At 44.5% G+C, this 19,031-nt stretch overlaps 2 protein-coding genes across 2 annotated transcripts; both read left to right on the top strand.

Annotated features, from left to right (window-relative positions):
* Positions 1-1,900: 1,900 nt before the first annotated feature.
* Positions 1,901-9,435, top strand: dtx3 (deltex E3 ubiquitin ligase 3). Its single transcript, XM_083656546.1, has 5 exons — positions 1,901-1,972; positions 2,215-2,255; positions 3,700-4,547; positions 5,124-5,341; positions 7,533-9,435. Exons 2-5 carry the CDS (start codon positions 2,243-2,245, stop codon positions 7,606-7,608), a joined length of 1,155 nt encoding a protein of 384 aa, XP_083512672.1. The 5' UTR covers positions 1,901-1,972; positions 2,215-2,242; the 3' UTR covers positions 7,609-9,435.
* An 836-nt stretch (positions 9,436-10,271) lies between these two features.
* On the top strand, positions 10,272-14,736 carry LOC310794570 (putative E3 ubiquitin-protein ligase DTX3). The gene is made up of 3 exons (XM_083656547.1): positions 10,272-10,696; positions 12,482-12,699; positions 14,031-14,736. Exons 1-3 carry the CDS (start codon positions 10,343-10,345, stop codon positions 14,107-14,109), a joined length of 651 nt encoding a protein of 216 aa, XP_083512673.1. The 5' UTR covers positions 10,272-10,342; the 3' UTR covers positions 14,110-14,736.
* The last annotated feature ends 4,295 nt before the right edge of the window (positions 14,737-19,031 follow it).

Below are 19,031 nucleotides of genomic sequence, written 5' to 3'. Positions count from 1 at the left end.
GGGTCTGATGTGCAACAGTGCACATCTAGATTCTCAGCGTTAGTAAAGTAATATATGACTACAGTTATCTCTCAATCCTGGATAGGCTCTTTTGCAACTATGGACTTTTCCACAATAAAATAAATCCTTTACCGTCCAAATGATCCCCAAACTATATAACCTCTGTAACTTCTGTCCAAGATAAACTTGTAGGAAATGACATCATGGTTGTCAAACTCAAACCCTCAAAGCTGTGCATCATCACTCAAGGGTTCTCAAACTTTTTCATGTCAAGGACCCCTACACTGACACAGATTAGGACCCCCAAGATTTTGTCCCTGGGTCCCCCATCTGATATATGCTTCTAGCATTTGTGATGACCCTCCCACTCTCCTGGCCCTGTCTTACAGGGGCCCTGGTGTTGGGGTCGTTTTGAGTGCACCTGTGCCCGGTGCACTCATTGGGCTAAGAAGACCTTCAGACCATTCAGTCTCTCTATCTCCTCACCGATGCACTTTTTTAAAAACCTGTTTGTTTAATGTAGTTTGTGTTGTTAACTTGTTATTTCCCCCTTAGTTTTTTGTTAATAAATTGTTTGAACTTTTACTTTGGTATATGACTCCCCTCATTTGTTACTTCCTTGGAGAGCTGGGGACTTGAGACTTGGTGACTTGGACTTCATCTATTAGCATTTAAGTGACTTGACTTGGAAGTGAGTACTTGACTTGGGACTTGCCTTAACTAAGGACTCGACTCGACTCGACAAAACCTGTGACTTGACTTGACTTGCCAAAAACAAAATGACTTGGGACTTGCTTGAGACTTGGACCAAAGTCCTATGTCTGCTTCCTTGAGCCGGGGGTTGTAACATAATGAGGGGAGTCCTACACCAAAGTAAAAGTTGAAACAATTTATTAAGTACAAGTAGGGGAAAATAACTAGAACAGAACAAAAGGTGCATCGGTGAAGGTCTTTTTTAAGCACAAGGAGAACACTGCATGGCCCAGGACAGGTGCACCCAATCAGCCTAATGACTCCGAGTGGGTGGGGGGTGCGGGGAGGGGGGGGGGGGTTGGGTATGAAACTCATGACCAATCTCTCATTGTGATAGGCTACTTATGGTTGGAATTCTATAGTTGGAATACATTATTTCCCTTTAGACCCCCTGGAACCCATAAGGAACCCTGGGGGGGTCCCCCCACTGAGAAGAGAACCACAGACATGATATTCCGGCATATGACGTGACAGTGGAGGAGGGGATACGATCACGTCATATATCATATGACGTCATACAGTTCCGAAAGGGGCAGGGCTAGTCAGTGTATCAGAATCAGAATCAGAATCAGAAAGAGAGCAAAGTGAGTATGTGACTTGGTTGTATTATGAGTTAGTTACCTTACTGTAAAAACTGTGAATCACAGCAACAACAACAAAAAAAGAAAAACACATTTTTTTAGCCAATCGTGTCTGTTAAGTCCTGTGACGAACTTCCTGGTCACATTGTCTCGTACTGGTGATGTCTCTGTGAGTCCCTTCATAATAAATAGCTGCTTATTTGCTCGTGGTGGTATAGTCAAGACAGGAGGATGATCATGGGTTGAACGCAATGAAAGGCAGGAACACAAAATGACACGGAAGACATTATTATCTGCGTGGAGTGAGCTGTCAAATAGCTAGCGTGTCCGGAGCCAGATAAGAGTTTACTTTGCACTGTGCAGCACGCTAGCCCAACAAGCCAAGGACGTACTGTACGAGCCGAGGAACGAGCCTGAGCAGGAGGACGAGGAGTTAGATAGGGCTGTCAGAAACCCAGAGAGATAGTGTTGAATACGTCTGGGTGTCATGTCTTGACTACAAAAGACTTCTTATCCGCAGATAAACTGCAGCAGGACAGGACTCTACAAAAAAAGGAGGCCTCATCCAATGGAGCTGTGCTCTTTAAATCCAGCCTGAAACCAACCGACAGACAGCAGCGACGAGCTACGGCAAAAGGGTGAGGTAGCCTATATCGGAATAATCAAGAGGACAAAAACGCGTGTGTTTGTCGCGAATGTATCTGATGTTGTGGGGAAATAATAGAATAGCGTTAAATCGGTAATGTCGCTTGCTTGCTTGCTGTGGGAATGACTTGACCACCACCGAAGCTGCTGATGTTGTTGTCATTATAACGTTTATTCCCCTCCTCAACGCAGTCCTCCTCCTAACGCGTTTCTTCTCCCCTTTTCTGCTCAACAGGACGCTTTATTCGCAGTTAAAGGGATTTATGGGATCACAAGGTAACCGACTCGATCTGAACAAGTGTCACCGGATCTGTTTCGTGTGATGATCTGTCAAGTGGACTCGGATCTGTTGTCACTGCCCAGCGCGTTTGACGGGCTTTATACTTTCCTTTGTTTACCGTCTGCATGTCTGAACAGCTGATAACGTCCTCAGCAATGCCGCCTGTTGGGTGCTGCTGCGGCCACTGCAAACAGCTGTCCGTATAAAAACAAATAACCAGATATATATATGATTCACTTTGTCACATGCTTAACTTAGACCACAAACAAAAATATATCTGATACACTGCTTTTCTCACTCACTCAGTTGCACGAGTATAGCAGCTAGGAAGAAAAACAAAAACATTGTTTTCCAGGGATTTGTTTTGATGGGCTGAATTGATTTGAATAGGATCGATGACTTCCATGAACAGAGTTTGCATATTGATAGAGCCATATTTTAAAGCTACAATAGCAAACAGTTTGTCAATGATTGATTGCTGTAGGCTATTTTGATTTGGTATAATATGCAGTTCCATACTAGTCTCATTGTAGTAGCTTTATTAGGAGCACTAATGGCCACAGTCAGCCCTGGCTTCTGATTGGTTAAAATGTATAACATGCTGCCTGTGCTTGTTAAGATACAAATGTAAACATGCCAGATGATATAGCACTAATGCTAATTCACATGTGCAGTCCCTAGTTAAAAGAAGAAGAAAAAATAGCACACTGCTACAACACAGTAGAACCTTACACAAACAATGCGATCAAATATCAAATACACAAACACAGCACCGTACAAAACAGTTTCCCAATGGTCAGCAGTCTCGCAATCGGTGCAGTGAGGGAATGCCCGGTGACTATTCATAGCATTCCCATGATGTCACAAGCCTTTTTCCTAGGAAAAATAGAAACCGCACACACTCTGGCTCCGATGCAATGAGTTTAATAAATAGACAACGTTTCGGCCTGGTGGCCTTTGTCAAGCCTTTTTCCTACCAATGGCGCTACAATACACACAGCTCATTGGCTGTTTGTGTCATGTGATTGTAATCACCTGTTAGTTGATCACAATCACCTGTTATTTTCCTACCAAAATGGCTGTGTGGTGATGTAACAGAATACTATCAATAGGCTAGTTAAAATGATGACCGATTTGCTTAGCTTTGAGGCATTCGTTGAGGTTTGCCCTAAACGTGGGGTACGTAGGGGATTCCCTTACTGCACATGACTGTTCCATATTTCCCCGCCCACTGACGACACATTTCTTTCTCCCATATGGGGTGCACCTGTGGGGCGTCTCGCTGTCACCTCTTAATACAAGCCCTGGTGGTCATGCCTCCAACACAGGCCCTCTGCTTAAAAAAGTTCTGCAAGTTCTACAAGTCCAATGCAAATTGTTCAAACGGGTCAAACTGTGTCAACATTGTGCTGACGCCTGCCGTGTGTCTTCCCTGTGCAGTTTCGTCTGATGAGATGAGTGTGCGTGCTGGCCAGGGCAGTGATGAGGTGCTGGTGTCCCAGGCGGTGTGGGACTACCTGGCTGCAGCCGGGCGGCCCTGGCTCATCGACTTCCAGGACAAGCAGGGGATGAGCGCCGGCATCGTCCGGCGAGGGGAGCGGGGGGGCTGCTGCGCCGTGAGGCTGCAGCCGGTGGACGGCTACAGGAGGCCCGGGGTCGGGGTCGGGGTGGTGATGGACGGACCCGTCTCCAGCGAGACCCGGAAAGCCTTCATCGACCTGTGCCGCTGCGCCCGCAAAGAGATGAGCAAGCAGGAGGGAGGAGGAGGAGGGCCCAAGAGGAAGCGGACTGTACTGCCCTGCGTCGTCGTCGGCGTCGGCGCCGTCCTGGAGCCCAACGGAGAGGGGAGCCTGCTCCCCCCGCCGCCCGCCCAGCCTCGACGCTCCCAGAGGCAGCAGCAGAGGTTCAGGAGGCCCTGCGATGAGGAGGCGTGCACCATGATGCTCCACGAGGCGGCGCACAGGAAGGACCTGGAGCCCGGCGGCGTGGCGGCGTCGTCGCACGGCGAGGCCGAGGACAACACCTCCTGCTCCATCTGCATGGGCGACGTGGTGGAGAAGACCACTCTGGAGCGGTGCGGCCACTCGTTCTGCCGCTGTTGCCTGGATCAGGCCTTCAAGGTGAAGCGCGCGTGTCCGGTGTGCCGGTTGGTGTACGGCCAGCTGATCGGGAACCAGCCGGCCAACGGGAGCATGATGGTGGAGAGAGACCCCGACCTGGAGATCCCCGGACACGAAGGCTTCGGCTGTGTCTGCATCATCTACAGCTTCCCTCCTGGCCTGCAGGCGGTGAGTTAGACCCTGGAGCACGTGGAGATGTTAGACCCTGGAGCACGTGGAGATGTTAGACCCTGGAGCACGTGGAGATGTTAGACCCTGGAGCACGTGGAGGAGATGCAGACTGGGACACTCCACTTATTCTGCCCGGGGGCCACATTTGCGAAATGGAAATGATGCCAGGGGCCAGTTAAACAAACATGAATAATGTACATTTTTCTGTCGCAGATTGTAGGTTTTTGGGTTTAGACAATTTTAACGTTTAAGATTTTTCCCCTCTGCCATGAATGAACCCACATCTGAACCAGCAAGCAGAATGCAAACTAACAATCAAGGCAATAAAGCAAACACAGCGAAGTTGAATATAAATCTGTATATTGGAGGTACAATGAAAACGTGTCCTTTACAAGCAAGGCCAGATAATCAACCAAACAGCAGGCAGCAATATTTGACAATATAGCTGGAGCTCACTCAAACTTAAATTTAACGTTAGTTTTCATTGTGAATTAGAAAAATTGTGTGCATGTATACGTAGTCGTCATTGTTTTGCATCCCTTATTAAAAATGATCCCGTTTACTTCCTAACAGCCAGAACACCCGAACCCGGGTGTTCGGTACCCAGGAACGGACCGCGTGGCCTACCTCCCGGACAGCCCCGAGGGGAACCGCGTACTGGGCCTGTTGCGCCGGGCCTTCGAACAGCGCCTTATCTTCACCATCGGTACCTCCATGACTACGGGCATGCATAACGTCATCACCTGGAACGACATCCACCACAAGACCTCGCTATGGGGCGGGCCCCGCTGGTACGTACGCGCTTTTAGTCGGAGGCTTACGCCCTGTGTTGGGGAGTAGTGAACTACATGTAGTTGAACTACGTAGTTTAAACTACATTTTGCAGTAGCTTGCTGGTAGTTCAACTACATTCATATTTGTGTAGTTGTGAGTAGTTAAACGACTTTTTGGTCATTTTTCTGTAGTTTAGCTACTCAAACTACAATTTTGGGCAATAAAATGAAAGGAATATACTTGTTTTATTTTACGATAACTGTTGAACCAGAACCCCCTTTGATTGCTTTGAAGGCAGCATAGACCGTGAAGGCAGTGAGGATCCCACTAACGTTACTGTACTTCCTGACACAAAGCCAACGCTGCCTCTGATTGGCTGGCCCTGATATTCTTACCCTAACCTTAACCAATCCCAGTCAAGTCTTTACTGTTTATTTGTCTGATAAAACAAAACCCAGAAGAACCCAGATTTGTTTACAACAAAAAGTATAACATTGAATGTGTTGGGTGTCAATGAACTCAATTGAAAGGCATATTTTTGCTGGCATTATGCTTTTTTTGTAGGCTATTATATTTTATTTCATATATCACACATGTACATTGTCAATTTAATGTTTGTTTTTTTACAAAGTAGTTTGAACTAGGTTTTCTGCGTAGCTTGTAGTTTCCTAAACTATATTTCTCGCAGGGTAGCTTTGCTGTAGTTTCAACTACTTCCATGGTGAAATAGTTGGTAGCTTCCTAAGCTATGCTTTCAAAGTAGCTTCCCCAACACTGCTTAAGCTGTGTTCACACCGCGATATTTATTTTTCTCTCTGTCGCTCGATTCAACCCTTTGGAATCGCTCTGTTGCTCTGTTTAAATCGCTCGTCAACAGGCACAATAATTGACGGACATCTGGGGGCTATAACATTACGCAATGTCATGATATTTGTCGACTACGAGCCACCGTAGTTGTTTACAAGCTAAGCCTATCAGCGTGCTCCTAACGCAAGCTCCATACCGGTAGTACAGACTTCACTTCATGTCAGCTGTCAGCCTGTCAATGAGCTGTCAATGCGGTTTGTTGCCACACAATAAACCAGCGGTTTGTTCCAAGCCAGTGTGATCCTTGACTCACTCTCACACGGCAGCCAATCAGCGTTGAACAGCGAGCGACTGATGCCAGCGTAATTTCGCTCGAGTTGGGATATTTCATCTCGGGCGACGAGCGAATATTCGCCCCATCGCTCTGTCTCTGTCGCTCGGACGGCCAGCGATTTTTCTCCCGGGCGAATATACGCTCAATCGCTCGTTTGCATTGACTTCGTATGTAAAGTCGATGCCAGCGAAAAACTTTAATAGGTCGGTGTGAACGCAGCTTAACACCACTAAGATTTGATTCTGTAACGGCCTGGCAAGCTTCCCCCAGAGCGCTGGTAGCAGGGAAGAGGCCCGCGTAGAGATTGACAGGTGTAATTTAAGTTCCTGACAAGGGAAAAGCCTTGTCCTTGGCTAGGTGGCACTTTAGCTGCCCGGGTGTATACCGATGCACTGATCTGCCCGGGTGTATAGACCTTATTCGCTAACCCTGGACGGCACCATATTGTTGACATACCGTCCTGCGCGCACACAGCGCTGCAGCTGACAACTAGTAACAGCCTTATTGTCGTTTCTGTTCCATTACTAATGGTAATGACACCAATAAAAACCCCACAGTTGTTATTTGTATGCTGCCGACGGCAGCCGTTAATGCCTGTAATAAATAAACAAAAGAACGAGGTGAACAGACTTTGCTGTGAGGAGCTGTCAGAAAGTTTCACCTGTCTCTCCTAACTATCCACACACCTCTCCTGTGCTGCTGACGTATCCTCAGTCTCGCTCCCTTCACGTCTGTGGACGGTAGAGATAGAAACAAACCACAGGGACTTTATTGCTGTCATGACTACAGCCGTGTGTAACGCAGGTCACCATCCGAACACAATTGGAACGATACAGGTAACGCTAACGGCGGCTAGCTTCCTATAAACTATGCTCTTACATAGGCTGTCACTTAAAGCGGCTGCGCTATGTCAACAACATGGCGGCAGTGGGCGTGCCCGTACGTGAGTGACGTCAATCGAATAAGGTGTATACCGATGCACTTTAGCTGCCCGGGTGTATACCGATGCACTGTTGATGCCCGGGTGTATACCGATGAACTGATGTTTTTCTTATTTCCTCCGACAGTTTTGGCTACCCAGACCCCACTTACCTGGTGCGAGTGACAGAGGAGCTCCGAGAGAAAGGCATCACGGCGGACTGACGCCGGGCAATTCCCGGGAACTCTTATAGGACTTGTGACCCGTCCTCTTGCAAGGCGGGACACGATTAAGACTCCGGGTTCTGTTCTGAGACGGGCCCGTCCCTAAAAATGACCCGCTGGAGACAAGGCCCCCTGGACACTAGTCATTCCTCTGTTTTGTTCATTTCCCGCGGGAGTTCAGCTTAAACACCAGTGCTTTGTGTCGAAGAAAAAGCCTTTTGAGTGCAGTGCATTCTCCTATAACACAAATCCTCTACCTGTCACTGTTGGCAATAGGACCGATATCTCATGCACTCATTTTAGGAGTATCATGGCGTGATGGAGTTTGAGGTACTTATATATTATTTAGGAAAAATCTAAGTTTGAAATGTAAAAAAAAAAAATTATATTAGTGTTTATTTCTACACTATGCTGGGGATTACTTTATTTGTTATAAGCACACATTCTTGTTTTTAATCTCCCCGGTGACGTTTGTCGAGTCAGTCCTCTAAGTATGATTGTTATTAATTACTGATGGTAAGGATCATATTATTATTATTATTATTATAAGGCAGAATAGCACTGCTGCTTCAATAGAAAGGAATCGTTCTCTGAAGTTATTGTGATCTAAAGCACTTTGGGTAAAGGAGGGGGATTGTCAGTGATGTAGGAGTAATGGGTTTGTGCTCGGGGGGGAAACCCTGGGTTTGTGCAGCCATGAGCTACTTAACAACTTGATGTCAATTACTTGGAGCGCTTCGTCTGCGTTTGATCTTCCTCGTCTCTCCTCACTTCTTATTTAAATAGGAAGAATGTTACTGGATGTCTCATTGTCACACCTTTTATTGTACGTTAAGTCCCCCCCCCCTGAAGTTATTAGCCATTGTTCATTCCCGTTGCTACTTCAAGATGTCTCCCAGGTTTTGAGCCCCATCGCGCCAGTTGTTAGTAAATGTGCTCATCTAATTACCAGATTTATGATGTCAAGCGCAAAAGGGCATATAGACCACTTAAACCAAATGAAAGGCACAACCGCTCTTTAAATATCTATGCCTCTGTCCCTGTCAAAAGTGGGAGACTTGCCTGTTCATGTTTCTCATTGAAAATGAGCTAACTTGCTGTAAATTTGTTTATCTAAAATAGATAATCTAGGATCACAGAGTGAAAACCTAACAAAAGAACGAACACGTGGGAACAATTGTTATTCATTTGATTTTGTGTGGGTGGGGTTCATTTCATTTTTGTTGTGCCTTTCTTATCAATTTTGATAAAAATCAAGCATGTTACTAATGAGTGGTGAGCAGTTCAGGCGGGTTTCGGTGTTATTTGATACTAGGTCAACAGCATTATGTTTGTAGCTACATTATCTGGCTTTTAAGTAAAGAAAATACCACACAGTTCATGAGAATATGTAGGCCTATACTGATGTGTATTTAAAATATAGCTTCTCGTTCATAAACTTTCTTGTAGTCCAAAAGCTTAAAAAAAACACTCAAAACTTATGAAAGCTATATGTGTGTGAATGTGCTTTGCTAATTACAGTAACCTGCTTGACTAGTGGTAAGTCTGTCATTAATTTGATTAGTCAGAGATCCATACATCAAATAACCGTTATTAGTTTGTCATCACCTTTGTATTTTTTGTTAAGGGACCAACTCAAATATTTTTGGGACACAGGATTGTAGTTTACTACTAAAGCTACCGTGCAAAACATTTCTATGCATTGTTACATGAGTGAGCAGGCGCCAGGAGACTGAATAGTTGGAGGGGATTGCACATTGCAAATTGATTGTTAATGGAAAGTTGCAGAGTTTTGCTTTTCTAATTGCGTTGATTCGTACTTTGAGTCTGTTGATATTCAAAATATTGTGCTTTACATTTTAATACTTGAATAAAAAGTTATGTTTCGGTTTGTGTTTTGACATTCAATAGAGGCCCCTAGGGCTGTGGTTTCTGATTATGATCTGATGTATCCCACATTAGTGAGTCTGGTTGTCTACTGCGAAGGCCTGACGCGCCATCTAGTGGACAAAAGTATGAATGAAGAAGAATGCGAGTTAAAGCCTATGTGAAAATATGTAAGCCATACTTCATAAATGTTTACAGTATTTATGCCACCCAATTAATTTAAATACTTTATGTATCAGACACTAACACAACCATTTATGGGCCGGTTGTGTCAGTGTGTCTGCTGCAGCCAGACAGACTCAGCATGACGATTCTCCGCCTCACCTCTTGGGGTGAGTTGGATTTCATCACCTGGCGGGTTATTATGAGACACTGACGTGTGCACGAGTTCTAAAGGTCGTTTCTTTCATTGCGTCGTCCGGAAATCCCTTGAAAGTCGGACGATGCACGCCACGAATCGAGCTCACCCATGATGACTCGGCAGAGTTGACTGGAAACCATGGATCCAGAGCCGAAGATTCGCGACATTTTTATTTTTTTACTCTCAAGAGTTCCAGGAAGTAAGATTCTGGATTAAGCAGCACTGTCGAGTTGCAGCAAAATGGACAGTTTGTGATTTACTTTCAACGTTTTTTTTTTTTTTTTTTAAGAATCAAATTGTACATTATCAGCTTTATTTCAGCATTCAAAAGTAGCGCGAGACCCCTTCCTGGCTGTTCATTGACTCATGAGTCACGCATTTTGGACCTCCGTCCGCTGACGCCACTCTCTCTGGATCCACCTCACTCAGTCAGTGATGATACACGGATGGAATTGCAGCAACTTTTGTCGTCAGTAACACCGGAAAATGGACGCCACCACAACAACAACCATGTGTGATGATCTTACTACCACCACTGATGTGCACAGACCTCTTGGCGGCGCCTCGGATGATATGGATAATAACTGCGCCATATGCTTAGACAGGATCCGAGATAAGAAAACTTTAAAGTGCCAACACTCTTTCTGCGCTGAGTGTATCGACGCGGTGTTCAAGTCGAAGCCCGCCTGTCCGGTCTGCCGCACCTTCCACGGAGTGTACACCGGGACGCAGCCGCAGCAGGGCTCCATGACGGTGACGCGCACCTGGCAGCGCTTACCTGGCTTCGAACACTGCGACACTATCATCATTGAATACCGCTTTCCGGCAGGGATACAAGGGGTGAGAGGGCCGACACTTTTCACTGTGTATCAGCCAGCAGAGATTGAGTGGTGCTATTTATTTACAAGTTTGCTACAACTGCCTGCCAGAGGGCGGCGCTGCAGCTTGTTATTGTTTTTTCTTCTTCTCCTCCAGAGCAAATTATGTATTATTAAAACAGTGGTTGGTTCTTAAACCTTTTTCACGTCAAGGACCCCTTAAACTGACACAAACAAAGACCACTGACCTAATTTGATAATATCTTGTCCCAGGGACCCCCATCTCCCCCATCTAGCTAATAAGAGTTTATATTTTGTGATGACCCTCCCACTCTCCTGGCCTGACCCTGTCTGTCTTGCAGGACCCTGGTGTTGGGGTCGTTAGGCTGATCCGTGTACTCCTTTTAAGACGACCCAAGACCATTGATTATTATTATATATATTTTTTTTTACAGCAACCATTTTGTGTCTAAAAGGCAGGGTAAACACACAGGTGCAACCAACACATTAATGAGGATTTCCAACTTCCAATACATTTAGTGCTCATTAATGTAATGAATACCTGCAAAGCACCCATTTAGGAGAATACGCTTACCTGCAACAAAACCCACCAAACAAGTATTACAGGACTAGCAGGGTGTGTGTGTGTGTGTGTGTGTGTGTGTGTGTGTGTGTGTGTGTGAGAGAGAGAGAGAGAGAGAGAGAGAGAGAGAGCAAATTCCCTTGTGTGAATGAATGATAAACACCACACACCATGTGTTGCTTGTTTATAGGGGGATTATTACAGGGTAGCGATAACCCGGAGCAACTGTTCAAATGTACATTTCTGTTGGATGCACACAAACATCTACATCACATCACACTAGAAATACCAGCATCCTATTTCAAGCATGGAGGCTGAGGTGGTGGCTGGTTGAGAGGAGCTCCAAGGCGCTCTGATGGCAGGTGCTGCCTGGTCTGTGTGTCTGAAAAAGGAAGGAAAGAACTTACAAGTCAAGGGTGTCTTAACTTTGTCCAAATTTAAATCTGTATATCTGGCTCCAAAGTCCTGCTGCTGAAAATGAAATAATGATTGTTATTCTTAGGATAAATGCAATCTTAAGGCCGTCAACATGAATCTGCACACACAGATCTGAGAGAGAGAGAGAGAGATTAAATCAAAAATGTATGCAGCCAAAAATGGCAGGTGGGCTGTCTATAAGCATATAGAGAGCCAAAGTGGAACGTCACTTCCTGCTTCAGCACTGTACCAGAGATTTTCATCCGCCATTTATTTTCCAATAGACATTTCGTAAAAAAAGCTTTACTTGTTCAAACCAAACGGTTCAGATATATTTAGAAACAGGAGAGATCGCATAACATTTCACTCGGACCAAAACGTAAAAGAATTGCGGATTTAAAGAAAATATTTTTTCGATGTAGTTTTTTTAAGTTTGGGACAGAGTGAAATGTTCTATGGTCTCTCCCGATTCTAGATATAGCTGAACCGTTGGGTTTGGCGAAGTAAAACTATTTTTATAAGCATTTTACGAAATGTCTATGGGAAAATAAATGGCGGATGAAAATCTCTGGTACAGTGCTGAAGCAGGAAGTAGGCGGTCACTTTGCATCTCTATAAAGGTACATTTCTCATCTTGTGTTGGTTAGTCTGACTTTCTCTTCGCCCAATATTTTTGGGAATATAATAACGCTCTAAATAACTCTGCTGGCAATGGTGAATGTACAGCATACTCTACCTGGGTGCATTTAGGTTAGTGAAAAGAGACTCACTAGCCTCCAACCTGCTGTATCTCTGACCTTATCCCAGCCAGAGCACCCAAACCCCGGGGTGAGGTATGCCAGCACGGCCCGCACAGCCTTCCTGCCCGCCTGCCAGCAGGGGGAGCTGGTGCTGAGGCTGCTGAGGAAAGCCTTCGACAGGAGACTGACCTTCACCGTGGGCCAATCGGCCACCACGGGCCTCAACAACGCCATCACCTGGAACGACATCCACCACAAGACCAACATGGGAGGAGGCCCACAATAGTACGTACTTTACTCTTACTGTACAGGAATCTGTCTGGGTGTCTTTGCTCGACAGCTGTCTGATCATAGTGAGGCAAAGTGAACGCCTACTTCCTGCTTCAGCACTGTACCAGAGATTTTCATCCGCCATTTATTTTCCCATACATTTCGTAAAATGCGTATAAAAAGTTTTACTGGTTCAAACCAAATGGTACAGATATATTTAGAAACAAGAGAGATCGCATAACATTTCACTGGGACCAAAATGTAAAAGAAATGCGCGTTTAAAGAAAATATTTTTTCGATGTTTTTTTTTAGTTTTTGTCCGAGTTAAATGTTCTATGGTCTCTCCCGATTATAGTGTTAGCTGAACCGTTTGGTTTGACGAAGTACAACTATTTTACAAGCATTTTACGAAATGTCTATGGGAAAATAAATGGCGGATGAAAATCTCTGGTACAGTGCTGAAGCAGGAAGTGACGTTCCACTTTGCCTCTCAGTCATGCTTGTTTTCAGTGAATAGTACTACTAGTAGTCAAGTCAAGTTTATTTGTATAGCACATTTCATACACAGAGGCAATTCAAAGTGCTTCACATAAAATGGATGACAGGAAATAAAAGAATAAAAGAAGCGAATAAAATGGACATTTAAAAGCATCACAATAAAACTTTAAAAAAGAGAGTATAAAAGGGCATTAGGGAACAGTAGGAGTAACTAACAGTAGGAGTAAGTACTTTAAATAACAGAAGGAGAAGAAAATACTTTTTACAGTACTTACAATGGATGACTACTCGGCCTCTATGCGGCCTCGCCCGCAGCCCGGCTGCTGCGTGGCCTCGCCTGCTCTATTGGCATGCGCCGCACTCAATTGCTCAACTTCCCATCATTGATGACATCACTGTCCCTGATGATGTCACAATGCTTATGACATCATCAGTGTCCATGACATCATCAGTGATGTCATAAGATGATTTTTGTCAATAGTGATATCACTGATGACATCACTGCCGATGATGTCGTCATAGACCAGCGCCAGGATCGCTTTGGATAAAAGCTTTGGATAAAAGCGTCAGCCAAATGACGTAATGATGTAAATAGACATTGTGACATCATTCATCAGTGGGACAAATGGAAAATGGAAACAGACAGCAGACAGATATTGCCCACCTGCTCACTTTTATATATAATAATATAATAATATTATATGCATATATATATATATGCTGTCCTGTGAAAACCTATTTTTTCCCTGATTTTCACTTTTTAACTTCTGTTGAAGCATTACATGCTCCTGTATGGTTTGAATAAATTCTATTATCTTTTTAATAAACTGGTTCTTTCTCCTTTACAGTTTTGGGTATCCAGATCCAGAATACTTGTCCAGGGTTCAAGAGGAGCTGCGTCTTAAAGGTGTGACTGAGGATGACTGAGCGCTGCAGCGCTACGTTCAGGAAACCTTCTCGAAATGACTCTGAGTGAAATAGCTTTAATACTTCCTGTATTTGCACTGCAACAAAGTGCCTGATTTCAACATTGCAGTCGTTGCACTCGTGAAGTAGGGATCTTCATCAGTGCACACATTTCAACCCTGTTCAAATCCTGTACATTCCTCAGGCTGATTGTGGTTGCCACGGCAACACGCGTGTTCAGAACGATAAGCCTCGCTTTTAGTTTTGAACATTTAACTGTAACAACTGACAAATAAACTCCATATTCCTCACACTTCCACATTCCTGAACGTAACTGTGACGCAACAACGTAGCTTTGTGTTTCAGACACAAAGAAAATGGAAACTCAAGCCCTTTTGTGCTACTTTACAACGGCGCACGACGTTGGCAGACTACATTTATCTAGTTCAGTTCAATAAGTTTGAGGTCTGCCCACATGTTCATGTCGATGAATGAGGTAGCTAAACGTTGCGTATAAATAATACATGTTCATTGTAAGTTTGCACCTGTAAAACAGGTGTTACAGTTCAAATGGAGTTCAGTGTGTTTTCCAGAGAAAGTGAGTGCACCGTTTTCAATCAACAGCTGTGTTACTAAAATGATGCTGTATGTGTGAAACTTAATAGTTTTTTTTTGTTTTTTTGTTTTTAAATATAAATATATTTAACGTAATAAATTTGAGGTTGTACAAATAACATGTCTACGACAGTTATTGCTTTGTTGTGATATCAGTTGCTCATAATGTGTATCGAAAATGACTGTCAAACAATTAAGAACCCCAGGGCTGCGTTCAGCCCCGACAACATGTGGAAAAACGTTGATTTAAACGGAAATGGCGGTGCATCGAAGACCCTGTTGTGTTATGCAAGTGGTGCACCAAATCTGTTGGAACCCAATGTGGCTTTTTAAATGGTGTGGTGTATATACACATCGCTGCTGATAATAACACCTCTGACATACCCAGAGACAACAACGTACCTCAAAGCCCGTTGAACACCATTTCGTGGAAACATGACGTTCAACACACCCCTGTTTTCAGGAGTGCTCCAAATTCACTAGCCCAGTCATGCATCTGCTAAGCAGCACGACATAACCGAAATGAAAAATGATTTTGACCTCGGTGCTTCCAGTTGACTGTTGAGTCCACTAGAGGGCAGTGCTGTCCTCAGAGAAGCCCATCACTATGCAGCTGTATCATCATCACAAACCCACAGTAGCTCCCAAGCCTAGTCGCCCAAAGTCAGTGAGAGGGCCAGAGCATCTGCTGCCTATATAATGTAGACGATGACTCATGTGTTTCTATGGGGCTCAGGGCAGCTTTCGCTGTGGCAGTTGCAAACATGAACTGTGGTTTTTAGCACAGAAAGAGACAGAGAAAGTGTTCAATTAAAGGTAATTGAAGACATATTTACGGCTTTAAGGCTCTCGTGTCTATACTCGTGTTAAATGTATAACAAGTGTAGCCGTTGTGACTAGCACAGATAAAACTTCAAGTCTTGTAGCCAAAGAAGATGTCAACTAAAAGCAGAGATGCTCACAAGTCATTTTTTTCAAGTCCACGTCAAGTCTCAAGTCTTTGGTCACAAGTCCAAGTCAAGTCTCTTATGGATGAGCATTCTATCATCTGCTGGATGCCATCCGGTCTAACTAAGGAATTCAAAGCATGTACTATATTATCCTCACTCCTTTATTAGCATACAATATCAGCATAGATTAGTTCAGTGGTTCCAAAACGGGGGTCCGGGGACCCCCATGGGTCCGTGGGGACACTCTGGATTAGTTGACATTCGTATTAGTAGACATTTCCTTAATGTTAATCCACCAAAAAAAATTAATAAAAAAATAAAGATTGTTCACAAGTCCCAAACCTCAAGTCCAAGTCAAGTCTCAAGTCACTGTGTGGGTGACCTTAAGTGCGACTCGAGTCCAAGTCCCCATCTCTGCCACCTGTATCCCATCAGATCTCCTCTCAACAAGACAACATATGGTCAGTTTTCACTGTCCGCTGAGTTCACTGACCCCGGCCAGCACCGCCGCCAAGTCACCTTCTAAATATGACCGATATCCAACCGATCTTATCTACCTCTCTCTCTCTCTCTCTCTCTCTCTCTCTCTCTCTCTCTCTCTCTCTCTCTCTCTGTGTGTGTGTTGACAGTATGGAGTTATGGGGTGCAGGGTGATCAAGTGTCTTTGAAGCTTCATCTGGATCCAGGACGAAGAGTGCATATGTGCCAGGCAGAGTGAGAACCTGGCCTCTTTAGTGCGTTGGCGTTCAGGAGCTGGGGGCATTTCTGTGGCCTAGGATCACTGGGCATCTGCTGCTCCCACAGAGCCAGGCAGACCCATCTGGTCCCACCACCACCCCCTCCACCACCACCCCCTTTCTCTCTCCCTCCTTCTCTTCCAGTCCCTCTATTCATTCATCACTCCATCCATCTCTCTATTCTTTTCCAATCTCACCCCCCCCCCATTAATTTATATCCTTCTGTTCGTTTTGTGCTTTTGCTATCAGACAATTCCTTCCCGTTCCGCAGTGTTGTGTAAATGAAAAGAGTTGTGGACCACATACAGCAGGGGTGGGCAACTGGCAGCCCCCGACCACACTCAGTGTGGCCCCTCAGTCAATTTGTATTTTTATGCCTCCGCCGGCGATAGCCAGGCCGGAGGCATTATGGATCCGGGTTGTCCGTCCGTACGTCCGTACGTCCGTCCGTCCGTCCGATGTTTGTTAACGCGATATCTGAGGAACGCCTGGATGGAATTTCATCAAATTTGCCTCAAACATCGACTTACACTCAAGGATGATCTGATTAGATTTTGGTGGTCAAAGGTCAAAGGTCAAGGTCACTGTGACCTCTCGAACGCCATTTTCAAGCTTGTTAACGCGATATCTCAGGAATGCCTTGATGGAATTTAATCAAACTTGTCTCAAACATCGACTTGGACTCAAGGATGAACTGATTAGATTTTGGTGGTCAAAGGTCAAAGGTCAAGGTCACTGTGACCTCTCGAACGCCATTTTCAAGCTTGGTTAACGCGATATCTCAGGAATGCCTTGACGGAATTTAATCAAACTTGTCTCAAACATCGACTTGGACTCAAGGATGAACTGATTACATTTTGGTGGTCAAAGGTCAAAGGTCAAGGTCACTGTGACCTCTCAAACGCCATTTTCCAGCTTGTTAACGCGATATCTCATGAATACCTTGACGGAATTTCATCAAATTTGCCTCAAACATCTACTTAGACTCAAGGATGAACTGATTACATTTTGGTGGTCAAAAGTCAAAGGTCAACGTCACTGTGACCTCTCGAACACCATTTTCAAGCTTGTTAACGTGATATCTCAGGAATGCCTTGACGGAATTTAATCAAACTTGTCTCAAACATCGACTTGGACTCAAGGATGAACTGATTAGATTTTGGTGGTCAAAGGTCAAAGGTCAAGGTCACTGTGACCTCTCGAACGCCATTTTCAAGCTTGTTAACGCGATATCTCAGGAATGCCTTGACGGAATTTAATCAAACTTGTCTCAAACATCGACTTGGACTCAAGGATGAACTGATTACATTTTGGTGGTCAAAGGTCAAGGTCACTGTGACCTCTCAAACGCCATTTTCCAGCTTGTTAACGCGATATCTCATGAATACCTTGACGGAATTTCATCAAATTTGCCTCAAACATCTACTTAGACTCAAGGATGAACTGATTACATTTTGGTGGTCAAAAGTCAAAGGTCAACGTCACTGTGACCTCTCGAACGCCATTTTCAAGCTTGTTAACGTGATATCTCAGGAATGCCTTGACGGAATTTAATCAAACTTGTCTCAAACATCGACTTGGACTCAAGGATGAACTGATTAGATTTTGCTGGTCATAGGTCAAAGGTCATGGTCACTGTGACCTCTCAAACGCCATTTTCCAGCTTGTTAACGCGATATCTCACGAATGCCTTGACGGAATTTCATCAAATTTGCCTCAAACATCGCCTTAGATTCAAGGATGATCTGATTAGATTTTGGTGGTCAAAAGGTCAAAGGTCAAGGTGAGCTCTCGAACACCATTTTCAAGCTTGTTAACGCGATATCTCAGGAATGCCTTGACGGAATTTAATCAAACTTGTCTCAAACACCGACTTGGACTCAAGGATGAACTGATTACATTTTGGTGGTCAAAGTTCAAGGTCACTGTGACCTCTCACACACCCAATTTCCAAGCTCTGTAACGCAACATCACAGGAGCGCCTTGACGGAATCTCTTCCAATTTGCCTCAAATGGCGATTTGGACCCCAGAATGAACTAATGGCGGAGGCATAAGTCCGCGTTGCGGTCGTTCTAGTTTTTTTTTTTTTTTTACAAGGCGGTCGTTTTTGGTTAGGTTAGGTTTGACCACCCAAATCTGTGTTTTTATTTTACTGTACATCCCCAGAACATGGCGCTAATGGCGTTAGCATTGTCCATCCACATACTGTTTAACGTTAGCATTTGAGCTAACGCTATTGTAACAAACTATATCCAGGATGCACATTGCACATGATGCAACATTACTAATCTGATTAATATGACATATTTGGGTGATGTACCCCATCAAATTGCTGTAGCGGGCTGTTTTAAAGCTAGAGCAAAGTGTCTGGTGTCATCTGAATGGAAGAATGGCTAAATTTGAATATGAAAAATATAAATGTTGGTATAATAAACTTGGATTACCAGTCCTTTTCATCAAATTAGTCGCTATAATTGGGAGTGATGGTGTTACAGTAAGCTACTGGTGGAAGTGCACGGTCACAATCTGGCCCTCTGGTAGCGAGGACATTTTTTTGTGGCCCTCTATCATCACAGTTGCCCGTCCCTGACATACAGCATCACTGCTTGCAGTTTCATGAGCATGTTGTATCTACAACAG

Source organism: Poromitra crassiceps, assembly GCF_964638095.1.
Source record: "Poromitra crassiceps genome assembly, chromosome: 20".
In the NCBI taxonomy this organism is placed as follows: domain Eukaryota; kingdom Metazoa; phylum Chordata; class Actinopteri; order Beryciformes; family Melamphaidae; genus Poromitra; species Poromitra crassiceps.
The sequence above is the reverse complement of the archived record's forward strand: the minus strand, read 5'-3'. Positions and strand labels throughout refer to the sequence as shown.